At 63.7% G+C, this 18,967-nt stretch overlaps 2 protein-coding genes across 2 annotated transcripts; one reads left to right on the forward strand and one right to left on the reverse strand.

Moving 5' to 3' along the window:
• Window positions 1–447: 447 nt before the first annotated feature.
• LOC142040694 (uridine-cytidine kinase-like 1) lies at window positions 448–14,067 on the reverse strand. Its single transcript, XM_075048796.1, has 14 exons — window positions 12,130–14,067; window positions 11,824–11,930; window positions 11,574–11,744; window positions 10,942–11,013; window positions 10,434–10,623; window positions 10,263–10,324; window positions 9,714–9,730; window positions 8,842–8,940; window positions 2,663–2,756; window positions 2,489–2,551; window positions 2,144–2,266; window positions 1,959–2,066; window positions 1,715–1,871; window positions 448–1,547 (listed from the first exon to the last, which is right to left on the reverse strand). Exons 1-14 carry the CDS (start codon window positions 12,398–12,400, stop codon window positions 1,474–1,476), a joined length of 1,608 nt encoding a protein of 535 aa, XP_074904897.1. The 5' UTR covers window positions 12,401–14,067; the 3' UTR covers window positions 448–1,473.
• Window positions 14,068–14,728: 661 nt separating this feature from the next.
• On the forward strand, window positions 14,729–18,802 carry SLC30A3 (solute carrier family 30 member 3). Its single transcript, XM_075048805.1, has 8 exons — window positions 14,729–14,811; window positions 16,374–16,546; window positions 16,623–16,769; window positions 16,844–16,997; window positions 17,574–17,784; window positions 17,938–18,043; window positions 18,409–18,543; window positions 18,657–18,802. Exons 1-8 carry the CDS (start codon window positions 14,729–14,731, stop codon window positions 18,800–18,802), a joined length of 1,155 nt encoding a protein of 384 aa, XP_074904906.1.
• The last annotated feature ends 165 nt before the right edge of the window (window positions 18,803–18,967 follow it).

The following is an 18,967-nucleotide window of genomic DNA, read 5'->3' on the forward strand; positions in this document are numbered from 1 at the left end:
CCCCCGCGCACAAGGCGACACCCCCGGCACACAGCCTGTCTCCCCTGGCACGCAGTGACACCCCTGTCCACACCCCACCAATGACACCCCCGTCACACCCCCCAGCACCCCCGGCATGCAGTGACACCCCTATCGCACACCCCTCCGCAGTGACACCCCCATCACACCCCCCAGCACGCAGCGACACCCCTGTCACCCCCAACCACCCCACACACAGGGACACCCAGATCACCACCACCCCCAGTGACACCCCCATCATGCAGTGACACCCCTATTGCCCACCACCACCACCAGTGACACCCCTATCACACAGCCCTGCACCTGGTGACACCCCCATCAGACCCCCGGCCCACCGTGACACCCCCGCGGTGGGGCAGCACCCCCTGCCCGTCCCCGCGTGCCCAGCCCCAGCACGAGGCGGCAGGCAGGAGGCGTCAGCCCGGGGGGTCGCGCTGCTCCTTTATTGGGGTACAAAACAAAGGCAGCCGGGGCAGCGGGGAGGGGGCAGCGCCCCGGGGCTGGGGGCACAGCAGGGCCTCTTCAGCCAGCAAAGGTGGGGGGGGGGTATACGGGCCAGGCCGCCAACCCCCGGGCCCTGCTCTGGCACCGTTCCTGCTCCAGGCGAGGCCGCTGCTGCCCTCTCAAAGAACCTGAGCAACATGAGCGGTGGCAGCTGGGGCTGGTCAGACCACCACCCCACCAGCCCCCCCTCGCCGCCCCTAGGACGCCAGGCTCCAGGATGGTCCCAGGGGCTGGGACACCACCGGGAGAACGTTTGAATATCAAACCCTCCCACCGGCGCGGGGACCGAAGGCAGCCCCTGCCCTCCCGGCGCCACCGGCCAGCCCAGAGCCTGCACGGGGCTGGCCGGGGACAGGGAGGCAATGGAGTGTCAGATCAGTGGGGACAAGGTGGTTCCTTGAGGACATCCCCAATCCCTGATGTTTTTCAAGTAGCTGGCCTGCCCCGCAGGAGAGCCAAGGTAGGCAGCTGCTCAAAATAAATACAAATAAATACAGATTCCAGCAAGGGAGCTTGCCCGGCACCCAGCCAGGGCCCAGAGGAAGCCTTAAGGGGACCAGACCCCATCCCCCTCCTCCCCAGGGAAGAGGGTGACCAGCCCATCTGGCACAGGCCGCAGGGAGACCACCTCTCCCTCCCGCAGGCATGGCCGGCCTGGGGTGCAGAGGCAGGTCTCCAGAGGTGAGGAGCACGCCCCCTCTCCCCACGGGCCGAGGAGGTGCCATCCCTCCCTCCCTTCTCGTAGGGGAGGATCAGGCCCGCAAGGGGCTGCTCCTGCTGGGCGGAGGGAGAGGCTGGCAGCGAGGGGCTCGTCCTGCGGGGCAGAAGAGCCAGGGGCTGGCAGCGCCATGCTGCGGGGAAGTGGGCACAGGCTGGCAGCTCAGAGCCCCTCCTGGGGGCAGGGGGCCGGCCCTGTAGCCAGCCTGGCTGGTGGCCTTGTGGCCAGCCAGCTCAGCAGTCCATTCCGTCGCTCTCACACCAGGCAGAGGGGCCGTCAGTGCCGAAGTATCTGTCCCCAAAGTTACCTGAAGGATGAGGGGACAGAGTGAGGCGATGGCAGCACTGGCCCCGTCACAATTCCAACCACACCCCGGGCTCCCTCAGCATGGCTGCGGGGCACCCCACCAGGCTGCCGGGGCGAGGGGCTGGGGGCCCGGCCTGTGAGGCACAGCACACCCTTGTCTGCCCTCACCGATGCCCGGGATGATGTGGAACTCCTCATTGATCCTCTTGTCCACAGCAGTGGTGATGATGCGGACGCGGGGAAAGGCGTAGGCCACGGAGTGCACCCCCATCTCTGCCATCAGCAGCGAGAGCAGGAAGATCCTGTCCTCCTGCACGTCGTGATCCTGCAGGACGCAGAGCCGTGAGAGCCCGGCTGGTGCCAGGAGGGCCACACACCCCCACCTCACACCCTGCCGCCCCTGGTCTCTCACCAGCAGGACGCGCACTGCCATCATGGCCGCGGCTCCCGTGGACACAGTGCTGTCCATGAGGATGACGTAGTCCTCGCTGATCTCCTTGGGAAGGCGCAGGTAGTGGAGCTGAGGAGGGAAGGAGAGGTGGTCACCCATCCCGCAGTGCCAGCGGGGTCCGCGCCGGGGCAGCAGGCGACGCTCACCTCGGGCTCCCCCGTGTCGTGGTTGGTCTGGATCAGGATCTTGCCCAGGCGGATGTCCTTGCACACAGCAGTAAGGGCCTGCTCCATGGTCTCCCCTGCTCGCAGGATGGACACGCCTGTGATCTGGGCAAGGGACGAGAACACATTTGCTGCCATTGTACAGGGAAAGCAGCCGCTCCCATGGGCTCCTGAGGCTCCGGCACTGTGGGAGAGGGGAACGAGCCCTGCCGAGCAGCTCGTCAGCACAGGGACGGTCCCCAGGAGCCACCAGGTTTTCCCAGTTTGTGCCAACCCGAGATGGGGCAGCCACGTGCTTGTGGGGAGAAAGGGGCCAGGACGTCTCACCCTCTGCCTGTGGAACCGCTTTCCTTCGTACATTGTCCCCTGGGGAGTCTCCACAGTGACCGACTGCAGAAAGGGGAGGAGAAGGGACTGTGGACAAAGCTGGGTCCTCGCATGGCCTGGGGGCTCAGGAGGGGGAGACATGGCTGTGGCCACACCCGAGGAGCAGTCGCTCACCTTCAGTGGCAGGAAGGAGAGGGCATGTTCAATCAACAGCCTCATCAGGCGCTTAGAGTAGAAGATGAATTCATCCCTGGTTGTGTCCTTGTTCCTGTTAAGGGAGGACACCAGTGTGAGATCAGAGCAGAGTCCCTGCTCCACCCCACAGATGCAAATGGGGCTCCAGAGGAAGGCTGGCACGAACAGAGAGCAGTCTGTGGAAACCTCGACGCTCTCAGGGAGGAGACACAGTTAGTGATCATTGATGTTTCAGGGCTTGCTGAAGACCTAGGGTGTTGTCTAGAAGGGACCACATGGTCAAGAAATATGTTCAGTTCCCCTGGAAGGGGGACATAAAGCCTGCAGCAGATCATGCAGATCAGATAAAGTGAAAGGATGCCATGCAATGCTGCTCAGTCCTCTTCGGGACACTGGGGACAGTTCAGACCTGACTCTGCATGGTGGGCTAGCTAGACTAGCAAAGTGAATAAAACCAATGGCAAAAAGGAGGGATAAGCGAGCATAACATCAGCAGCCTGGTGTAGATGTACATCCTGACCCTGAATAGAGATGAGGCAGGTGCCTGAGAAGCAAGTGTGGAGGTGCAGCACTACTCGCTCCGAGCATGACCTCTAATTGCTGCTGAATCTCTGCTGGAGGATTTGCAGGGCTGGAGATTTAGGACGTAACTGCTGACTACGTGGAAAGAGCCAGGAGAAAAATGGGGGGTGGGAGCAGCAGAACGTCAGCAGCACCATCGGTTCTTGGGGCAACAGAAACTCAGGAGCAAGCAGCAAGTGTTTTGCTTGGGCCCTGTCAGGGGAGCACAAGGCGGAATGTGAGCATGCCCAGGACGGACCACGGCACAGCAGGACAGCCAGCTCCTGGAGCACCTCAATGTGGAAGAGACCAGACCACACCACAACCAAGAGCAGCTGGGTTACCTGGGTTACCGGTAATGGGAAAACGTCTGACATGTTCTCAACTCCTCTCCATTTATGTACCAAGTTAGAGATAAACTACTGCCAGGAATCAGACAGACTTTGAAATACCTGGCATTATCTCACCACAACACTGAAGTGCTGAGGGCAGTAAGAAATAAAATAAATAAAAACCACAATAAAACCACAATGGGATTGTAATTCACAGGAAACCTCCCCTTTTCCCTCAGGAGGAGTAAAGCCAACTGTACATGCACACATGCTAATCCCAGCGCCAGGGGTAGAGGGGGAAAGAGGCTGGCTTTTCTTATTGGGAGCGTTTTGACCATCAGCACACATATATGTTGTAGTCCAACTCATTCATCACACAAAAGAAACGGCTGCACAAAACCTTGTGTTTCATGCAACACACGGTTCTCAAAGCACAGTAACACAAGCGTGTACAGTACTTCGTTAATGACAGGCAGGACTGTCCCAGTCCCACATTACTCAGAGGGTATTTTCAGGTGAGCAGAACAGCTCCTCCACCAGCACTGTCAGTGTCAAGTTCCTGAAGGCAAAGTACCTACAGCAAGGGGTCACTCAGCAGGAAAAGGAGGAGAATCTGAGATGTGCTTGTCTTTTAAAACGTGACCGTGAAGAATCCACCAATGTCCATCTATACCTCTCACAGTCTCCGGCTGCTTTGGCAAAAGAGTAAGTAGCAGGTTGTAACTTAAGTGCCATTTTACTGGAGAACCATCACGAACAAGCTTCTGGCTCCCTGGCTGAACAGTAACCAAGAGGCAGACTGACACCAAAGGACTATGGTTAATAAGACGCAGCTGAAATCGTGCCTAAAGCAGTGCAGCCTCCGTATACCCCTAGTATCTTCTGGAGAACGTAAGGAACAAAGGAACCCTACAGACATTTGCCAGTTTCCAGATGGAAGAGGTGGAACTGGCAACAGTCCAGAAGAGGCAGAAGGATACTGAATATTTTTACGCTGTATTTTAAGACATCATCTGCCACTTCTCACATCTCACCACGATGACAGACAGCCCAGCCAACAGTGCTCAGGAGAAGGATAAACAGTCGCTACTATTCTGAGACATTTTTGCAGCCAGACCTGGGTAGCTCGCACCCGAGAGCTCCGCAGTGACCAGAAAACCCAACTAACATGGACATTTCCAACAAGCCTGGGGACAGCAGGGTGCTCCCAGAGAAGTCAGAAAATCAGTTCTGGTCTAGAAGACAACAGGCACCTGCCTACAGCTCTTCAGCGTGAGCTGTCGGCACGCACGCTCCCCCACGGGTGGGCTTCACCCACACGCTCACCCACGGCAGCTTTGGAAGCCCCCGGTACCACCTGAGCTCCAGGCGCACAAGCCCAGCACCAGCCCTGCCTCCACGGGTGGTCTCTCCCAGCCAGCCACCCCTGACAAGCCCCACACTGGCCCTGCTGGCCCCAGAGCTGCTCTGCCACAGACAGAGGCAGTTGGCCGCCCCGGCCAGCCCCTGACCTTGGTGGGACAGGGCCATCGGTGCTCCTGCAGAGGCAGGTTCCTCTGCAGCCTCCAAAAGGCACCCCAGGGACGGAGGAGTATCCTCAGTCCCTGCGCTGTGAAGGCCCCAGTGTGCCTCTCTTTTCATGCAGGGGCAAAGACAACCAAGAAATTTCTCCTTACTCAGGGGACAAGCAACTCCCAATGACACAAGGGGGAAGGGGTGCTGCGAGGGAGGGCAGCCCTGACATCCCCTAGCAGCAGCAGAGGACCCTCCCCACAGCGACCAGAGAGTGGGATCGCTCCAGCAGTGCCTCCATGCCGAGAGCACTCCCAAAGGGGACACCGCCGTCCACACACCAGGCCCGCTCACCCCACTGCATCACACCACGGGCTCGGACCCTCCTGCCATTGCCCAGACGAAGCCTGAGAGCATGCACTGCTCCAGGCGCTGCCCACCCCCTCAGCAGAGGCGGGAGCCGAGCCACAGGCAGCATGCACACCCCCGCAAGCCAGGGCACAGCAGCACTGCAGCCAGCAGCTCCTGAGGACCTCAGTCTTCCCTGGTCCTCTCAGCCGGAAGGCACTGGGTGGCCTGACAGGGACCAGCAAGCATCTGGCTGGGAGCCTGAACACGGTGTCGGCTTAGCTCACGAACAGGAGCGTCCAAGGCTGAAAGGCAGCAATCACATTTCAGGCCCCCAGGAAACTTGAGCATGGACAGGTTTCATGTCTGAACCACCCTCTCTAGCATTGGCAACTTCCCGGCATGCAGGGAGCTCCTCGTTCTGCCCCTCACTGAAGCACCAACAGCCACATGCTTCTCAAGGGCAGCTCTACCGCAGGACAACGTGTCCTGCCAGAGTACAAAGTCCAAAGACTCAGGCCAGAGCAAATTTGCTAAGAGAGGCAGGTGACCCACACCACCCACAGGCTGCGCCGCAGGGTATGTCCCAGAGCCTTTCCATGAGCATGGATGGGCAAAGATGGAAGCAGTGGAAAGGAAATGCTGTTCTCCTGTGGCAGGGAGAGTTTGAGATGCTTCAGGGCTGTTGGGGGGCAGAAAGGACTGTTCAGGTGCTGCAGAGTCCTGACAGGTGGCACCAGACCTTGGCTATCTGGACCTGATACCAAAGCATCTTCTACGTTGGAAGATATGACTCATACCCCTATTACACTGTCCATCCTCAGCCTGATCATGAATGAAATCATTCAGCTATTCTAGTGTAGGACTATTTTTCAGTTTCTGTCTCTCCACAATAACAGAAAATTGCTCTGGAAACCACTTCTCCCTGAGATGCCAAGCCTGAATTTGCCATGACTATACTCAGTGAGATGCTCATCTGCTGCCACAACATAATCTTCCAGGAGGGCCCTCATAGACAGAAGGCTGAAGCACAGAAGAGCCTCCAGTGTTGAACAACAAACAGGGAAACGACGTTGGCCGGCAGCAGCCTGGCAAGCTGAGATCAACAGGCTGTCTCCAAGGGAGCTGCACTGGGAAAAGCAGGATGGAAAAAGGGAGGCTGGAGGGAAATCCTGGTTCACAGCTCTCTGATGCATCCACAGACCTCAGGTTTGGTGTGCCAAGGCACTCTGAAAGGCAGTACTGGTGGGAGCACCAGCACTCCATGAGGGCTGCCACTACAGAAAGGGGCTGATGGCACTGTGGCAGCCAGAATGAAGATGAGAGATCAAATATGCCAAGACACAGTAACTTCATGCATGGAGGTGTGGGAAGCTTGGCAGAAGGCATGCATTCAATCCCCAGCCAGTCTGGACCTCCCCAGGGAGCCCAAGAGAATGTCAGCAAGCAGGGAGAAGTGCCTCTGGAGCAGAGGGAAGCCCAGAGGGTCACGCGTGAGGACGATTAACAGTTCCACACCATGCTGAAGTCACGCAGAAGCAAATGAGCGCTGCCAAGTATCACCTACAAGCACCAGAAATACAAGCTGCCTTGCTGTCACCAAATACGGGAACTTTTTACCAGAAGAGTTCCTCAGCTTAGAGATCTTAGTAACAGCACTGCCTCAGCTTTTCTTGCTTTCTTGGGCTGCAGCAGGATTTGAGGGGGTGGCTGACAGGCCAAGTCAACGCCCCGCATAAATGTGGTATTTTTCATTTACCATCTGGAAGAGGCAAAGTCCGCCTTCCTGCAGCCCTGCCGCTCACACCGGCTGGCTCCAGAAGCACAGCACCACTACTGTAACTCGAGATCAGCAGCCCTGCTGGACTCCAACCACAGCCTGCATGGGTTTGATCCCCTCCCTCCCTCGGGTAACTGAACAAACTCCTAAGTCTAAGCAGATTAAGGTTATTAGACGCTTGTGGCATAGTGGAGGCACAACAGGCCATTCCCAGCAAGGCAAAAGGACACAGACTTCAAGGAGGAAGATAGGAACAGCAGCTACAGATGAGAGAGGATTCAGTGCCTGCCTGCAGCGCTGTCCCTTCCGGACAAGGGCTGGTCAAACCTGGCCCTTGGCACTGCTAACGGATCAGCCCAGGCTCACGTTCGTCTGAGAGCAGCACAGACCAGCGTTATGCTGTTGGCTCTCCTGAGGGAACAGGAGGAGCCGCAGGTAAAAAGTCCATGCCAGAGCCTGCAAACAGGAAGGCTGGAGACTGGGCGGGCTGCCGCACAAAGGCTTGCATTATTCTTTCCCTACATAACCCTGGGATAAGGGAAAAATGCTCCTTTACAGGCAAACAACATTCAGCCTCTGGAGGTGCTGTTCCCCCAGGATCTTGCTTTGACCTTCATCTACCATTGAGCACACAGACGGCGGATGAGCTAGAGAAATCAGCTCAGGCCATGAAGAAGCCGCTGCCAGATCACTGGAGCAAGAAGACACTGGAGGGACAAGGCAATACCTGCTCTAAAGTTCCCTTAGCTGGACCTGAACTCAGAACTACTAGAAGTCCACAGCCTAAGGCTGACGTATGTGGGCTTCAGACGCTGGCACAGGACTGCCTGGTGCACATGCAGTGCTACATCTGGTGAGGCACATCGCCTGGCTTTTTACTGCTGTGAACTACCTTTGGAGCCTGCACTTCGACAGGGAGGAGCCTGGAGAAGGAACACCTTGCTTCCTACAAGGAGATGCACAGCCTGCATGTGGTCGTGAGGTTACATTCTCCAAACAAACACATGGGTGCTGGTGGCCAGCCAGAGCATGAGCAGGCGCAGGAGCCCTGCTGAGGTCGGCTTCCCCATCCTCTTTTACAACCCAGCGACAGAAATGCACACAGAGGCTGCAAGCTCCTGCAACTGCAGTAACAAGGAATGTGTTAGTGGTCCCACAGGATTCGCCTCTTGACCGTACACTAACGGTACAGTCACCTGGAAAAAAGGAGCATCGGTGGGAAATGAAAAGATCAAGTGAGCAGCAGCCATGGAAGCATCAGCCTGGGTCTCTTCTGTAAGCTGTCTCTAAAACCAAGTGCCTCAGGAGAGGCAGCAAGGGCACCTACCCCATGCCACCAGCTACTACGCCTGCACTCCAGCTAGGAAAGAGCTAACCAGTCTCATCTCATCGTAAGAGCCTGCCCATGGCTCAAAAGTTGCCCCAGAGCAGATCTGCCAAGGTCTCGTCACCAAAAAAGCGTCTGTAGGCCAGAGCCAGCTCTGTTCAGCAGTTCTGCTCCAAGAAAACACCTACGTCTGAAGCCCTAAAAGCAGAGGAGTGAAAACTCACACCAGGTTTTGTAGTGTGATCCTACAGAACAGCCCTTCTGTGAGAAGGAAATCCCGAAGGAGGCAGGGACCTACCTTATGATGGTGTGCATGCCTCGCACCTGCGGTGTGTTCTCCAGGACACTCAGCGTCTTCGGCAGGGGTTGCCCTTGGTGGGCAGAAGCCAGAGCTGCCCTGTAACAAGGAAGCAGTGATCAGAGCTGCACAGCACACAGAGCCGCCGCACTGGACTCCCTCAGAGTAGGACATGGCCACCGGCCGAAGGAAGGCTCCTCCTGGAGCACCTGCCACACAGGCTGGACACCAGAAAGTGCTTGGCCTTCCTGTCCTGATCCCCAGGAAAGCCCCACATCTGGTACCAGGTATGAGATCCCAAAGCAGTTCCACCCTGTAAAACTGGGGCAAACCTCCCCAGACCACAAATCCAGCTGTCAGCAGCCTCCGCACACATGAGCTTCTGCCAGCACTGGGGGAGCAGGAGCATTGCATGGGCAAGACCTTGCTACGTACCCTGGGACAGGGCTGCCTGGGTTGCACTGAGGTACAACGACTGTCCCATTGAGGCTGACGACATGAAGTCCCAGAGAACAGGGACTGTCGAGGACACTTTTCCCATAGGAGGGAGCATCCTGGGGCAATCCCACACTCAGGGCAGGAACCATGCTCCAGAAAGGGACAGGAGCAGCACAGGGAGCCAGTCACACAAGCCAAGCATAGCTGCTGTGGGACAGGTCATACAGGAGCCCGCAGTGAGACAAGCCCCAAGAAGCTGCTTGCAGGATAGCCACCTCAACAGTTGAGGAAGAGCAGCTACGCTCAGGCATCTCAGCAAAGCTTTGGCCAGCAGGGACAGAGAACAGGCAGGACTGGGAGAAGAGTGGGTGCTGGCAGCCCTCACCCCCAGCTCAGGAACCGACCCCTCTGCAGCTGGCAGGGTCCCCACGTACCTGACAGTGATCTCGCGCTGGGTGGTAGAGCAGAGTCATCCAGCATGGCAAAAGGGGAAAGAAAGGACATCCAGTCACTGCACCAGCCAGCCACAGCCACCCAAGGGCAGCCCCGGTCCAGCTCCCACCCCTTCTCCTGGGGCTGAACGAAGAACAAGAAAAACTCCACTGGGCACAGCCGGGAGGCAAGGGCGGGCTGCTGGGGCACAGCCAGGGGCCAGCGAGGTGGGGACAGCTGAGATCACGAAGAGCTGACTGGGACCGAGGGGGATAGCAGGCGATTGAGGCCAGGCCAGACCGTAAATGCCAGGCACCCCTGCCGGGGCAGGCGCTGTGCCCAGCCCCCTCTCCATTGCCCCAGCCCCCATGTCGCAGCTCAGTCTGCCCCAAGAGCTACACTAAGACCTTTTGTAAAGAGAGAGGCAACACTGAGAGCCTCTGGGTGCTCCAGGAGCAGAGGGCTATGAGCAGCCTCAACCTCCTCTCTGCACACAGAGTGCCCCATCCTCCTCGCCCACACTAGCAGCAATCAATCAGCCCACACCTCACCTTCTCCAGCTGGCTGTGCACGTGCTGCACAATGAGGTCCAGGGCCACAAAGTTTTCCCCACCTGACGGGAGAGCAGAGAAGCTGAGTCAGACACACGCTGACCCAAGCCCATCCCAGGACACCCGCTCCCAATGCTCAGGTTGAATCTGGCAAACACAGTGCAGTCTCACCTCTGGGCACCACGATGTCAGCGACCTGCACAGTGGGCTCAATGTACTGCTCGAAGGCTGGCTTCACAAACTTGTTGTATTGCTTGATGACACCCACAATGTCGCGCCCACGTTCCATGATGTCGCGTTGCAGCCGACGCACGAGCCGGATGTCAGAGTCCGTGTCCACAAACACTTTCATGTCCAGGAGCTGGAAAACTGGGAGGGGTGAGCACCCCCTATGTAGTCCCCCGTCAGACCTGCCTCGTTCCCCTCGCACACAGCCCAGCCAGCTCCGACCCCTGCAACAATAGCACCCAGCGCTGCCTCCCCTGAAGCCTCTGACACAGAGGTGCTCTGAGAACAAGCGGTGGAGGACCTCTCCCCCTCCACAGCCCCCAGCCATCACCCGGCCCCAGCGGCACCGAGGGCTGGGCCAGGACAGCACCCATCCCACCCACAGCACACCACCGCACATCTCCCACGCCACGCACCGAGATGGGCCATCAGCCACATCAGGCAGCGATACCTTCAGCAACTCCTTGTTTGCAAAAGCCAGTATCCCTTCAAACACGATGACATTGGCCCCGTACACCGTTTTCTGCGGGCAGATAAGAGCCGTACTCATCCTGCTGCCTTGCGCACACTGCAGCAACACCAACACTCGGCACAGCGCTTCAACGCCTGACCCATGCCGGGCTCTCACCACCCATGGGCAGGATTCCCATCCTGCATCACCCAACCTTCAAGGGCCCTTTTTCTTACCCTTGCACTTGATAACCCAGCCCTGCACTGACCCAGAACCCAGACCCTTGCTCCAAAACCCCAAACCTCTGCCCAACGCCTTCTCCCCGAGCCCCCATCCCCCCTGCACTCCTCCACGCTCTGCACTGCAGCCTCTCCTTGAACTCTGCGCTGGCCCCTCTTTCCACGTCCACCTCCGTGTCTCCATGCTCCCTCCCTGCCTCTACACCCCCAGTCTCCCTAGAATGACCCTCCCGCACTTGATGGCCTCCAGATGCTCCCTCCCTTTGCCTTCCCACAGCCTCCGTGCTCCCTACCCCTGCTTCACAGGCGTCCCCCCCTTCCCGGAGGCTCTCCCCACGGCGCCCGGCCTGCCTCCCCTCCGAGGCCCCAGCCTGGCTTCCCTGCGGCACCCACCCACTCGCGGCGGCGGCTGTGTGTGGTGAAGTCGTAGACCGGCACTTTCACGCTCTTGCCCTTCTTGAGCTTGCGGAGGACGCTGACGAGCAGCTCGAAGTCGAAGGCGTCAGGGTGGTCGAAGTTGTAGTCGCTGCGGGCTGCCAGCGCCTGCTGCCCCTCATCCAGCACCTGCGGGCACCGCAGCCACTCAGCGCCGCGCCAGCCCCGCGGGCACCGTCACCACCGCACCGGCCCCGCCGGCCCTCACCTTGTAGAAGGAGTCCATGGAGAGCAGCACAACCCAGGGCACATCCAGCGCCTCTATGATCCGCGTTGCCACCGTCGTCTTGCCCGAGGCGCTGCCGCCGCACAGGCCTGCGGGTGGGGGCACGGCCCCGGCTCCATCACTCCCCGGCCCCACTTCCAGCCCCGGCCCCGGTCCCGTCGCTGCCCCGGCCACGGCTCAGGGCCCGGCCCCGTCGCTTCCCCGGTCCCAGCTCCAGCCCCAGCCCCGGCCCCGGCTCCATCCCTTCCCCGGCCCCGGCCCCGGCCCCAGCCGCGGCCCGCCGCTCACCGATGACGAAGGCCTCGTCCACGGGCGCGCCGGTCTCGCTGTACCAGGGCGGCCGCCCGGCCGTGTAGATGGTCCGCTTGCTGGTGCGCAGCAGCGGCGGCTCCGGTTTGCACTGGCTGGCGGTCCGGCGCCGCGGGGACGGCGCCAGCGGCAGCCGGCTCAGCAGCGAGCCCAGCGGGCCGGGGCCGGGGCCGGGGCCGGGGCCGCGCTCGGGGCCCGCCGCGCCCCACGCGCCGCGCCGCTCCCCCGCGCCCGCCGCCGCCGCCGCCATCTCCCCGCGCCGCCACGGGCCGGACCGGTCGGGACGGGCCGCGGGGGCTGCCGGGACGGGCCGCGGCCGCACACGGCTCCCGGCGGCCCCCGCGGCCCCGCCCCGCCCCGCCGCCCCACGCCAGCCCCGCCGCCCCACGCCAGCCCCGCCCCGGGCCCGCGCCCCACGCGCGGCGGCCCCTCGGGCGGCGGGGGCGGCTGCTGCGCCGGGCCCCGTGGGCCGCCCGGGAGGCGGGACAGGCGGGCCACGGCCTCCGCCGGGGTGACCGGGCCCCCTCCCCGGCACCGCCCCTCCCGCGGCCCCGTGCCCGGCAGCCGCGGACCGGTGGGAGCCGGGCCCCACTGGGGTCCCCCCGTCCAGCCCCCCGCCCCGGCCGGGCCACCCGGAGCCGCCGCCCAGGACCACGACCAGAGTCTCCAGGGACAGAGACCCCCCCACCGCCCTGGGCAGCCTGTGCCAGTGTCACCCTCACACTGAGGAGTGTGCCCCGGGGGGCCAGAGAGACCCTCCCAGGGTCCGGTTTGTGCCTGTTGCCTCTGGTCACGATACTGGGCACCACTGGAAGAGCCTGGCTCTGTCCTCTCGGCACCCTCCCTGCAGGTATTTGTAGGCATGGATTCAATCCCCCTGAGCCTGCTCTGCTCCAGGCTGAGCAGTCCCAGGCCCCTCAGCCTTTCCCCACAGCAGAGATGCTTCCATCCTTCAGCATCGTGGTGGCCCCTCGCTGGACCCTCTCCCAGTCTGTCCATGTCCCTCTTGTACTGGGGAGCCCAGCACTGAACCCAGCTCTCCTGGGGTGGCCTCACCAGCACTGAGCAGAGGGGAAGGATCATCACCTCTCTCAACTGGCAACGCTTTGCCTAATGCAGCCCAGGACGCCATTTGCTGCCTTTGCAGCCAGGGCACGTTGCTGGTTCATGGCCACCTTGGTGCCCACCAGGACCCCTGGAGCCTTTTCTGCTGAGCTGTTTTCCAGCCGGGCAGCCCCCAGCATGTACTGGTGCTCTGGGGTTGTTCCTGCCCAGGGGCAGGACTTTGCACTTCCCCTTGCTGAACTTCATGAGGTTCCTGGCAGCCCATTTGTCCAGCCTGTCCAGATCCCTCTGCACTACAGAGCAGCACGACCTGCTGGTGTACAGCTGCTCCTCCCAGCTCGGTGTCATCTACAGACTTGCTGAGGGTACACTCTGCCCCATCCTCCAGATCATTAATGAAGACGTTAAATGGGACTGGACCCAGTATTGACCCCTGGGGTACACCGGTCGTTAATGGCTTCCAGCTAGACTTTGCACTGCTGGTCCCCACCCTCTGCACCTGGCCACGCAGCTAGTTTTCAATGCACCTCACTGTCTGCTGATCCAGCCCACACTTCCACAGCTTCTCTAGGAGGATCTATGGGGACACAGAGTCACAAACCTTGCTGGAGTCCGGGCAGACAATATCCACTGTGCTCCCCCCGTCTACCAGGCCTGTCATTTCACCACAGAAGGTGGTCGGGTTGGTCAGGCACGACCTCCTCTTGCTGAAGTCACGCTGATTCCTCCAGATGACTTTCTTGTCCTTCACATGCTTAGAAATGGTTCCCAGGAGTAATTGTCTCATCACCTTCCCAGGGATGGAGATGAGGCCGACCCCCGGTACCCAAAGAGCCCCCCCATTTGAAAGCAGCCTCCCTTGCATTAACAGTTCCCACGCGTCCAAACAGTCCCCCCATACCCGAGCAGCCCCCCTGTATGCAAGCAGGTCCCCTACAACCAAGCAGCCTCCTGGACCCGATCGCCCCCCCCATCAGTCCCCCCCCGGGGCTCCCAGCACAGCCCCGGCAACCCCGGCACAGCTGGGTCTGCCGCCCAGCGCTTCCCCTGGGCCTCGGGGGGGGCCGAGCGGCTCCGGCCCCACGCAGTCTCGGCTGGACCCGCGGGGTCACCCCCCCCACTCCCCACCCCGTGCCTTTGGCTGGTGTCTCAGTGGGTCCTCCCCGGCCGCCCCCCGCCCCCGCCGGTGCCCGGGACGGTGGCACCGCCGGGCGGGAGCTCTCAGCTCCGGGGAAGGGCCGCGCTGCCGGCGCTCCTCCGGGGCAGAGCCGGGGACCCCGGGGGGTGCCGGCACCTCCCGACCCCCCCGGGCCGGCCCCGCTCTCCCGCGCGTGGCCTGGGAGAGGGGCGGGGCCAGGCGGCGGGGCCGGAGCCCGAGCCCCCGCTCCGTTCTCCCTCCGGCCTATGGGTCTGTGTGGGCGGGGCCGCCGCGGGCGGGGGGGCGGGGCCGCGGTAGGGGGCGGGGCCGCGGCGGTCCCGGCGGCGGGTGCCCGCGGTGCTGCTCGCCCCCGGCATGGAGCCCCCGACCGGCACCGAGAGCGCCCGCCTGGTCAGCCCGCGGGCCGTCCGCGCCGACGGCAGCCTGCGCCTCAAGAGGTACCGCCGGCACCGGCACCCCATCGCCCCGGCACCTCCATCACCGGCACCCCATCGCCCCGGCACCCTCAGCACCTCCATCACGGCATTCCCATCGCCCCGGCACCCCATCACCCTTGGCACCCCTGGCACCGCCACCCCCGGCACCCCATCGCTCCCTGCTAGCACCATCCCCCCAGTGCCCCCGGCGACCCCTGGCACCACCACCTCCATCATCCCCTGCATCTGCAGCCCCCGATCCCCCCCGCACCCGCACTGCCGGCACTGGCTCCCCCATCACCCTCGGCATCTCCATCACCCCCCACCGCCCCCGGCTCCCCCGGCCTGCCCGGTACCCGCACCCCCCGGCACTGGCGCCCCCGGCACCCCCCGGCAGCGCCAGCTCCCCCCCCCCCCCGGACCCGCAAGCCCCCGCACGTCCAGCACTGCCCAGCTCCCACGCGTCCCACTCCCCCGACAGCGGCACCCCCCCCGGCACGTCCCTAACCACCCCCAGCCCCCGCGCCTTCACCCATCTGTCACGGACATCAGCACCTCCGCAGACCCCGAGCCAGCCCCGACCGGCCGTGCACCGGCACCCTCGCCCCCTGACACCGGCACCCGTCCCCTCCCTGGTACCGGCACCTCCGTTCAAGCGGAACCAGCACCCCCACCCGTGCAGTAGCCCCGCTCCCCCCGTCCGACTGGTACCGGCGCCCAAACGTCACCCACCCGCACCGGTGCCGTCCATCCATCACCTCCCCGCCCCGGTACAGTCCATTCGTCACCTCCCCGCCCCGGTACCGTCTATCCCCTCTCCCGCACTGGTGCCCCACGCATCAGCGCCCTGCGCCCCGGCACCGGCCCCCCGCCCGCCCCCCGCCTCCGCCGCCCCGCTTCCCACGCCTCACGTCCCCGTACCGGCGCCCGGTCCGGCAGCCCGGCCCCAGACGCGACACCCCGGTCCCACCGGCGCCTCCGCCGCAGGCACCGGCTCCCGCACCGCCACCGGCCCCGTTACCCCCCCCGCCCCCGTCTGGGCTCCCCTCGGGGCCGCCACGCAGCCGGGGGGAGGCGGCCGGGGCCGGGTCGCCCCCCGAGCATTCCCCCGACCCCACCGGGAGCTCCGCGCCGCCTCCCGCAGCCGCCGCCGGGCCCGTGGCTGCCCGTCCCGACGGGGGCGCTCGGTCGCCGCGGGCCCGGCTCCCCCATACCCTGCCGGTGCCCCGCCGGCGGCCCGGCCGCGGACCCCAGTGCGGCAGCGGGACCTGCCAGCGGGCCGGGGCCGGAGCGCAGCCCGCGGGGACCGCAGCCACCGGCTTTGTTGCCGGCGGTGGCGGGGACGGGGGCGGCGGGGCTCGGCCAGGCACACAGCATGGCCACCCGGGACTGAGCTGGGGAACCCTGCCGGTGTCGCCCGGGACGGGGACGGGAGGGGCGATGCCGTGTGCCCAGTGCTCTCCAGTGGCCCGGCCAGCAGGAGCCCCGGGCAGCTGGGCCAGACTGTGGCTACCAGGATCCCCGGGCATGCTGGGCAGGAGCACCGGGAGCCAGTGTGGCTGGCAGTGACCCCCCGCCCCCAGTCTGTTTGCAGGCTCCCAGGACCCCCTGGCACCGACAATGCCCCCGGCTCTGGCTCCCCACTGCTGCTGCAGCCCCCCAGTCCCCAGCCCTGGCCGGGGCAGGCTCCAGGCCCGCCGGCAGCTGAGCGTCGCCTGCACCATCTGCTGCGTCTTCATGGTCGGGGAGGTGATAGGTAACGGCGGGATGGGGACGGGGATGGGGACAGGGGGCTGCCGGGGCAGGGGGTGCCAGCTGCTCTGCAACTGCAGGCGGGTACCTGGCGCACAGCCTGGCCATCATGACGGATGCAGCCCACCTGCTGACGGACGTGGGCAGCATGTCCGTCAGCCTCTTCTCCCTCTGGGTCTCCACCCGCCCGCCCACCAAGACCATGAGCTATGGCTGGCACCGCTCAGGTGAGCTTGGGGTGGGGCTCGGCTCCACGGGAGCCCCCCAGCCAGGCTGGGCACTGACAGCTGCTGTCTCGCAGAGACGCTGGGTGCGCTGGCCTCTGTCCTCTCCATCTGGGTTGTGACCGGGGCCCTTGTCTACCTGGCGGCCGCCCGCATTGTCAGCAACGACTACGAGATTGAGGCGCGAGCCATGCTGGCTACATCCGCCAGCGCCGTTGGCGTCAACCTGGTGTATGTCCCACACAGGGCTATGCACACCTGCAGCCCCCCACACAGCCCCAGCCTGAGCCCTGGCCTCCTCTCCCACACCCCTGCCCCATGTGTGCCCCTGGTACCCCAAGACCCCTAGCCCTGGCCCCAGGTCACCTGTCCCTGTGCATCAGCCTCATGTCCCCAAGCACTTCCTCCCCCCCCCATTCCCTGTCCCCCATACGTTCCCAGCTTCCAGCCCGTGTACGTACAACCTCTGGGGCCACATCCCCTGGCCACCCCCCAAGCAGCACCCCCTCAGCCCTGCCCCCATGCCCAGCCTGAGCCCTGGCACGTGCCTCAGGCTTGAATCCCTGCCCCGGCCCCATGTGCCTCCCTGCAGTGCTGTGGCTGCCCTGTCCCTGCTCTGCTTCCAGCCCTGCCCCATGGTGGGACTCTGCCCTACACCTCTCTACCCTCCTGGGGCCTGGGTGTGCCTGCCTGTGCCCCCTTTGCCTGCACTGCCTGGCACTGCTGCCAGCGTGCAGTTCCAGGCAGGGCCAGCGAGACCCCTGCACCCTGCCGGGCACAGCGCTGAGCCACCCCTGCTCTCCCCAGCATGGCCTACATCCTGCATCAGTCCCCCGCCGGCCACGGCCACAGCCACGGTGCAGGGGGCTACGAGCAGCTGGAGAGCACTGGGGGCTGCCCACCTGGCCATGCCACCCTGCCTGGCAGCACCAGTGTCCGCGCGGCCTTCGTCCACGTGGTGGGTGACCTGCTGCAGAGCGTTGGCGTCCTCGTGGCTGCCACCATCATCTACTTCAAGGTGCCTGGGCTGGACTCCCCTCTGCTGCCCATGGGAACAACTCCCTCAGCCCTGTGCAGGGTGCCGTGGGGCAATGGGGCCCTGGCATCCCCACACCTGGGTGCCCAGCTTGGCTCTGCCCCCCCAGCCTCACACAGATCCTGCTCTCTGCAGCCCCAGTGCAAGATCGCAGACCCCATCAGCACCCTCTTCTTCTCGGTCTTCGTCCTCGGCTCCACCTTCACCATCCTCAGGGATGTCTTCAGAGTCCTCATGGAAGGTGAGTGATGGGTGAGGAAGGCGCAGGACCACGGGCGCGGGGGGCTGGCGGGGCGGCACAGGAGCTCCTTGGGGCTGCAGCTGCCACAGCCGCTTCCCCATGCGGCAGCTCACCCCCTCGCAACCCCTGCTCCCCACCCAGGCACAACCCATCCCACCCCTATGTCTTTCCCTTGCCCCCCTGAGCCCCCCCAGCCCATCCTCTCTGCCCCAGGCAACAGCCCCATGGTGAGAGGCTGCCTCACCCCGGCACCCCCATCCCCAGCCTGGGGAAGCCCCCACACCTGGCTGCTCCCACCACAAGCCCTGACCTTGACAGGGGCCAGGGCTGGGGCTGGCCCCTCCGTGACCGGGCATTGCTGGCAGGGACGCCGCGGGGCCTCGAGTTCGACGCGGTGAAGGAGGTGCTGCTGGGGGTGAGCGGGGTGAAGGGCGCCCACGACCTGCACCTCTGGGCCCTGACGCTGAGCCACCATGCCGTGTCGGTGCACGTGGCTGTCGGTAAGTGTTCCCACACACGGCCCAGCCAGCGCACGCAGCCCCCAGGGCACGGCCGGGGGGCCCGCCAGCTGCCCGTACACGGGGGCTGAGCCACGCTGCCCCGCCATCCCCAGAGGCCAGCGCCGACCCCGAGACAGTGCTGCGGGAAGCCAGCACCCAGCTGCAGAGCAAGTTCGGCTTTGCCTCATGCACGGTGCAGGTGGAGCGGTACCAGGAGGAGATGGCAGCCTGCCAGCACTGCCAGGATCCCCGTGCCTGAGACCCTCGTCCGCTGTGGAGCTGGGTCAGGCCTGGCCCTAGCCCCCCCACCCTGCAGGCGAGCGGGAGCTGCCCCTGGAGCAGGGGGTGCGGTGCAGGAGCAGGGGCAGGGGCAGTCCTTGGGCTCCTGTGCCTGTGCTGCACCCACCCCGCTGCTGCAGAGCCC

This window comes from Buteo buteo, chromosome 17 (assembly GCF_964188355.1).
Source record: "Buteo buteo chromosome 17, bButBut1.hap1.1, whole genome shotgun sequence".
Taxonomy (NCBI): domain Eukaryota; kingdom Metazoa; phylum Chordata; class Aves; order Accipitriformes; family Accipitridae; genus Buteo; species Buteo buteo.

Coding starts and splice junctions, on each gene's coding strand:
- LOC142040694 (XM_075048796.1), bottom strand. CDS start 12,400: ATGGCGGCGGCGGCGGCGGGCGCGGGGGAGCGGCGCGGCGCGTGGGGC. Junction 2,552..2,662: donor TCTCCTTCCTGCCACTGAAG/GTGAGCGACTGC, acceptor CCCTTTCTGCAG/TCGGTCACTGTGGAGACTCC. Junction 2,267..2,488: donor AGCGGTTCCACAGGCAGAGG/GTGAGACGTCCT, acceptor TCCCTTGCCCAG/ATCACAGGCGTGTCCATCCT.
- SLC30A3 (XM_075048805.1), top strand. CDS start 14,729: ATGGAGCCCCCGACCGGCACCGAGAGCGCCCGCCTGGTCAGCCCGCGG. Junction 17,785..17,937: donor CCACCATCATCTACTTCAAG/GTGCCTGGGCTG, acceptor TGCTCTCTGCAG/CCCCAGTGCAAGATCGCAGA. Junction 18,044..18,408: donor CTTCAGAGTCCTCATGGAAG/GTGAGTGATGGG, acceptor CATTGCTGGCAG/GGACGCCGCGGGGCCTCGAG.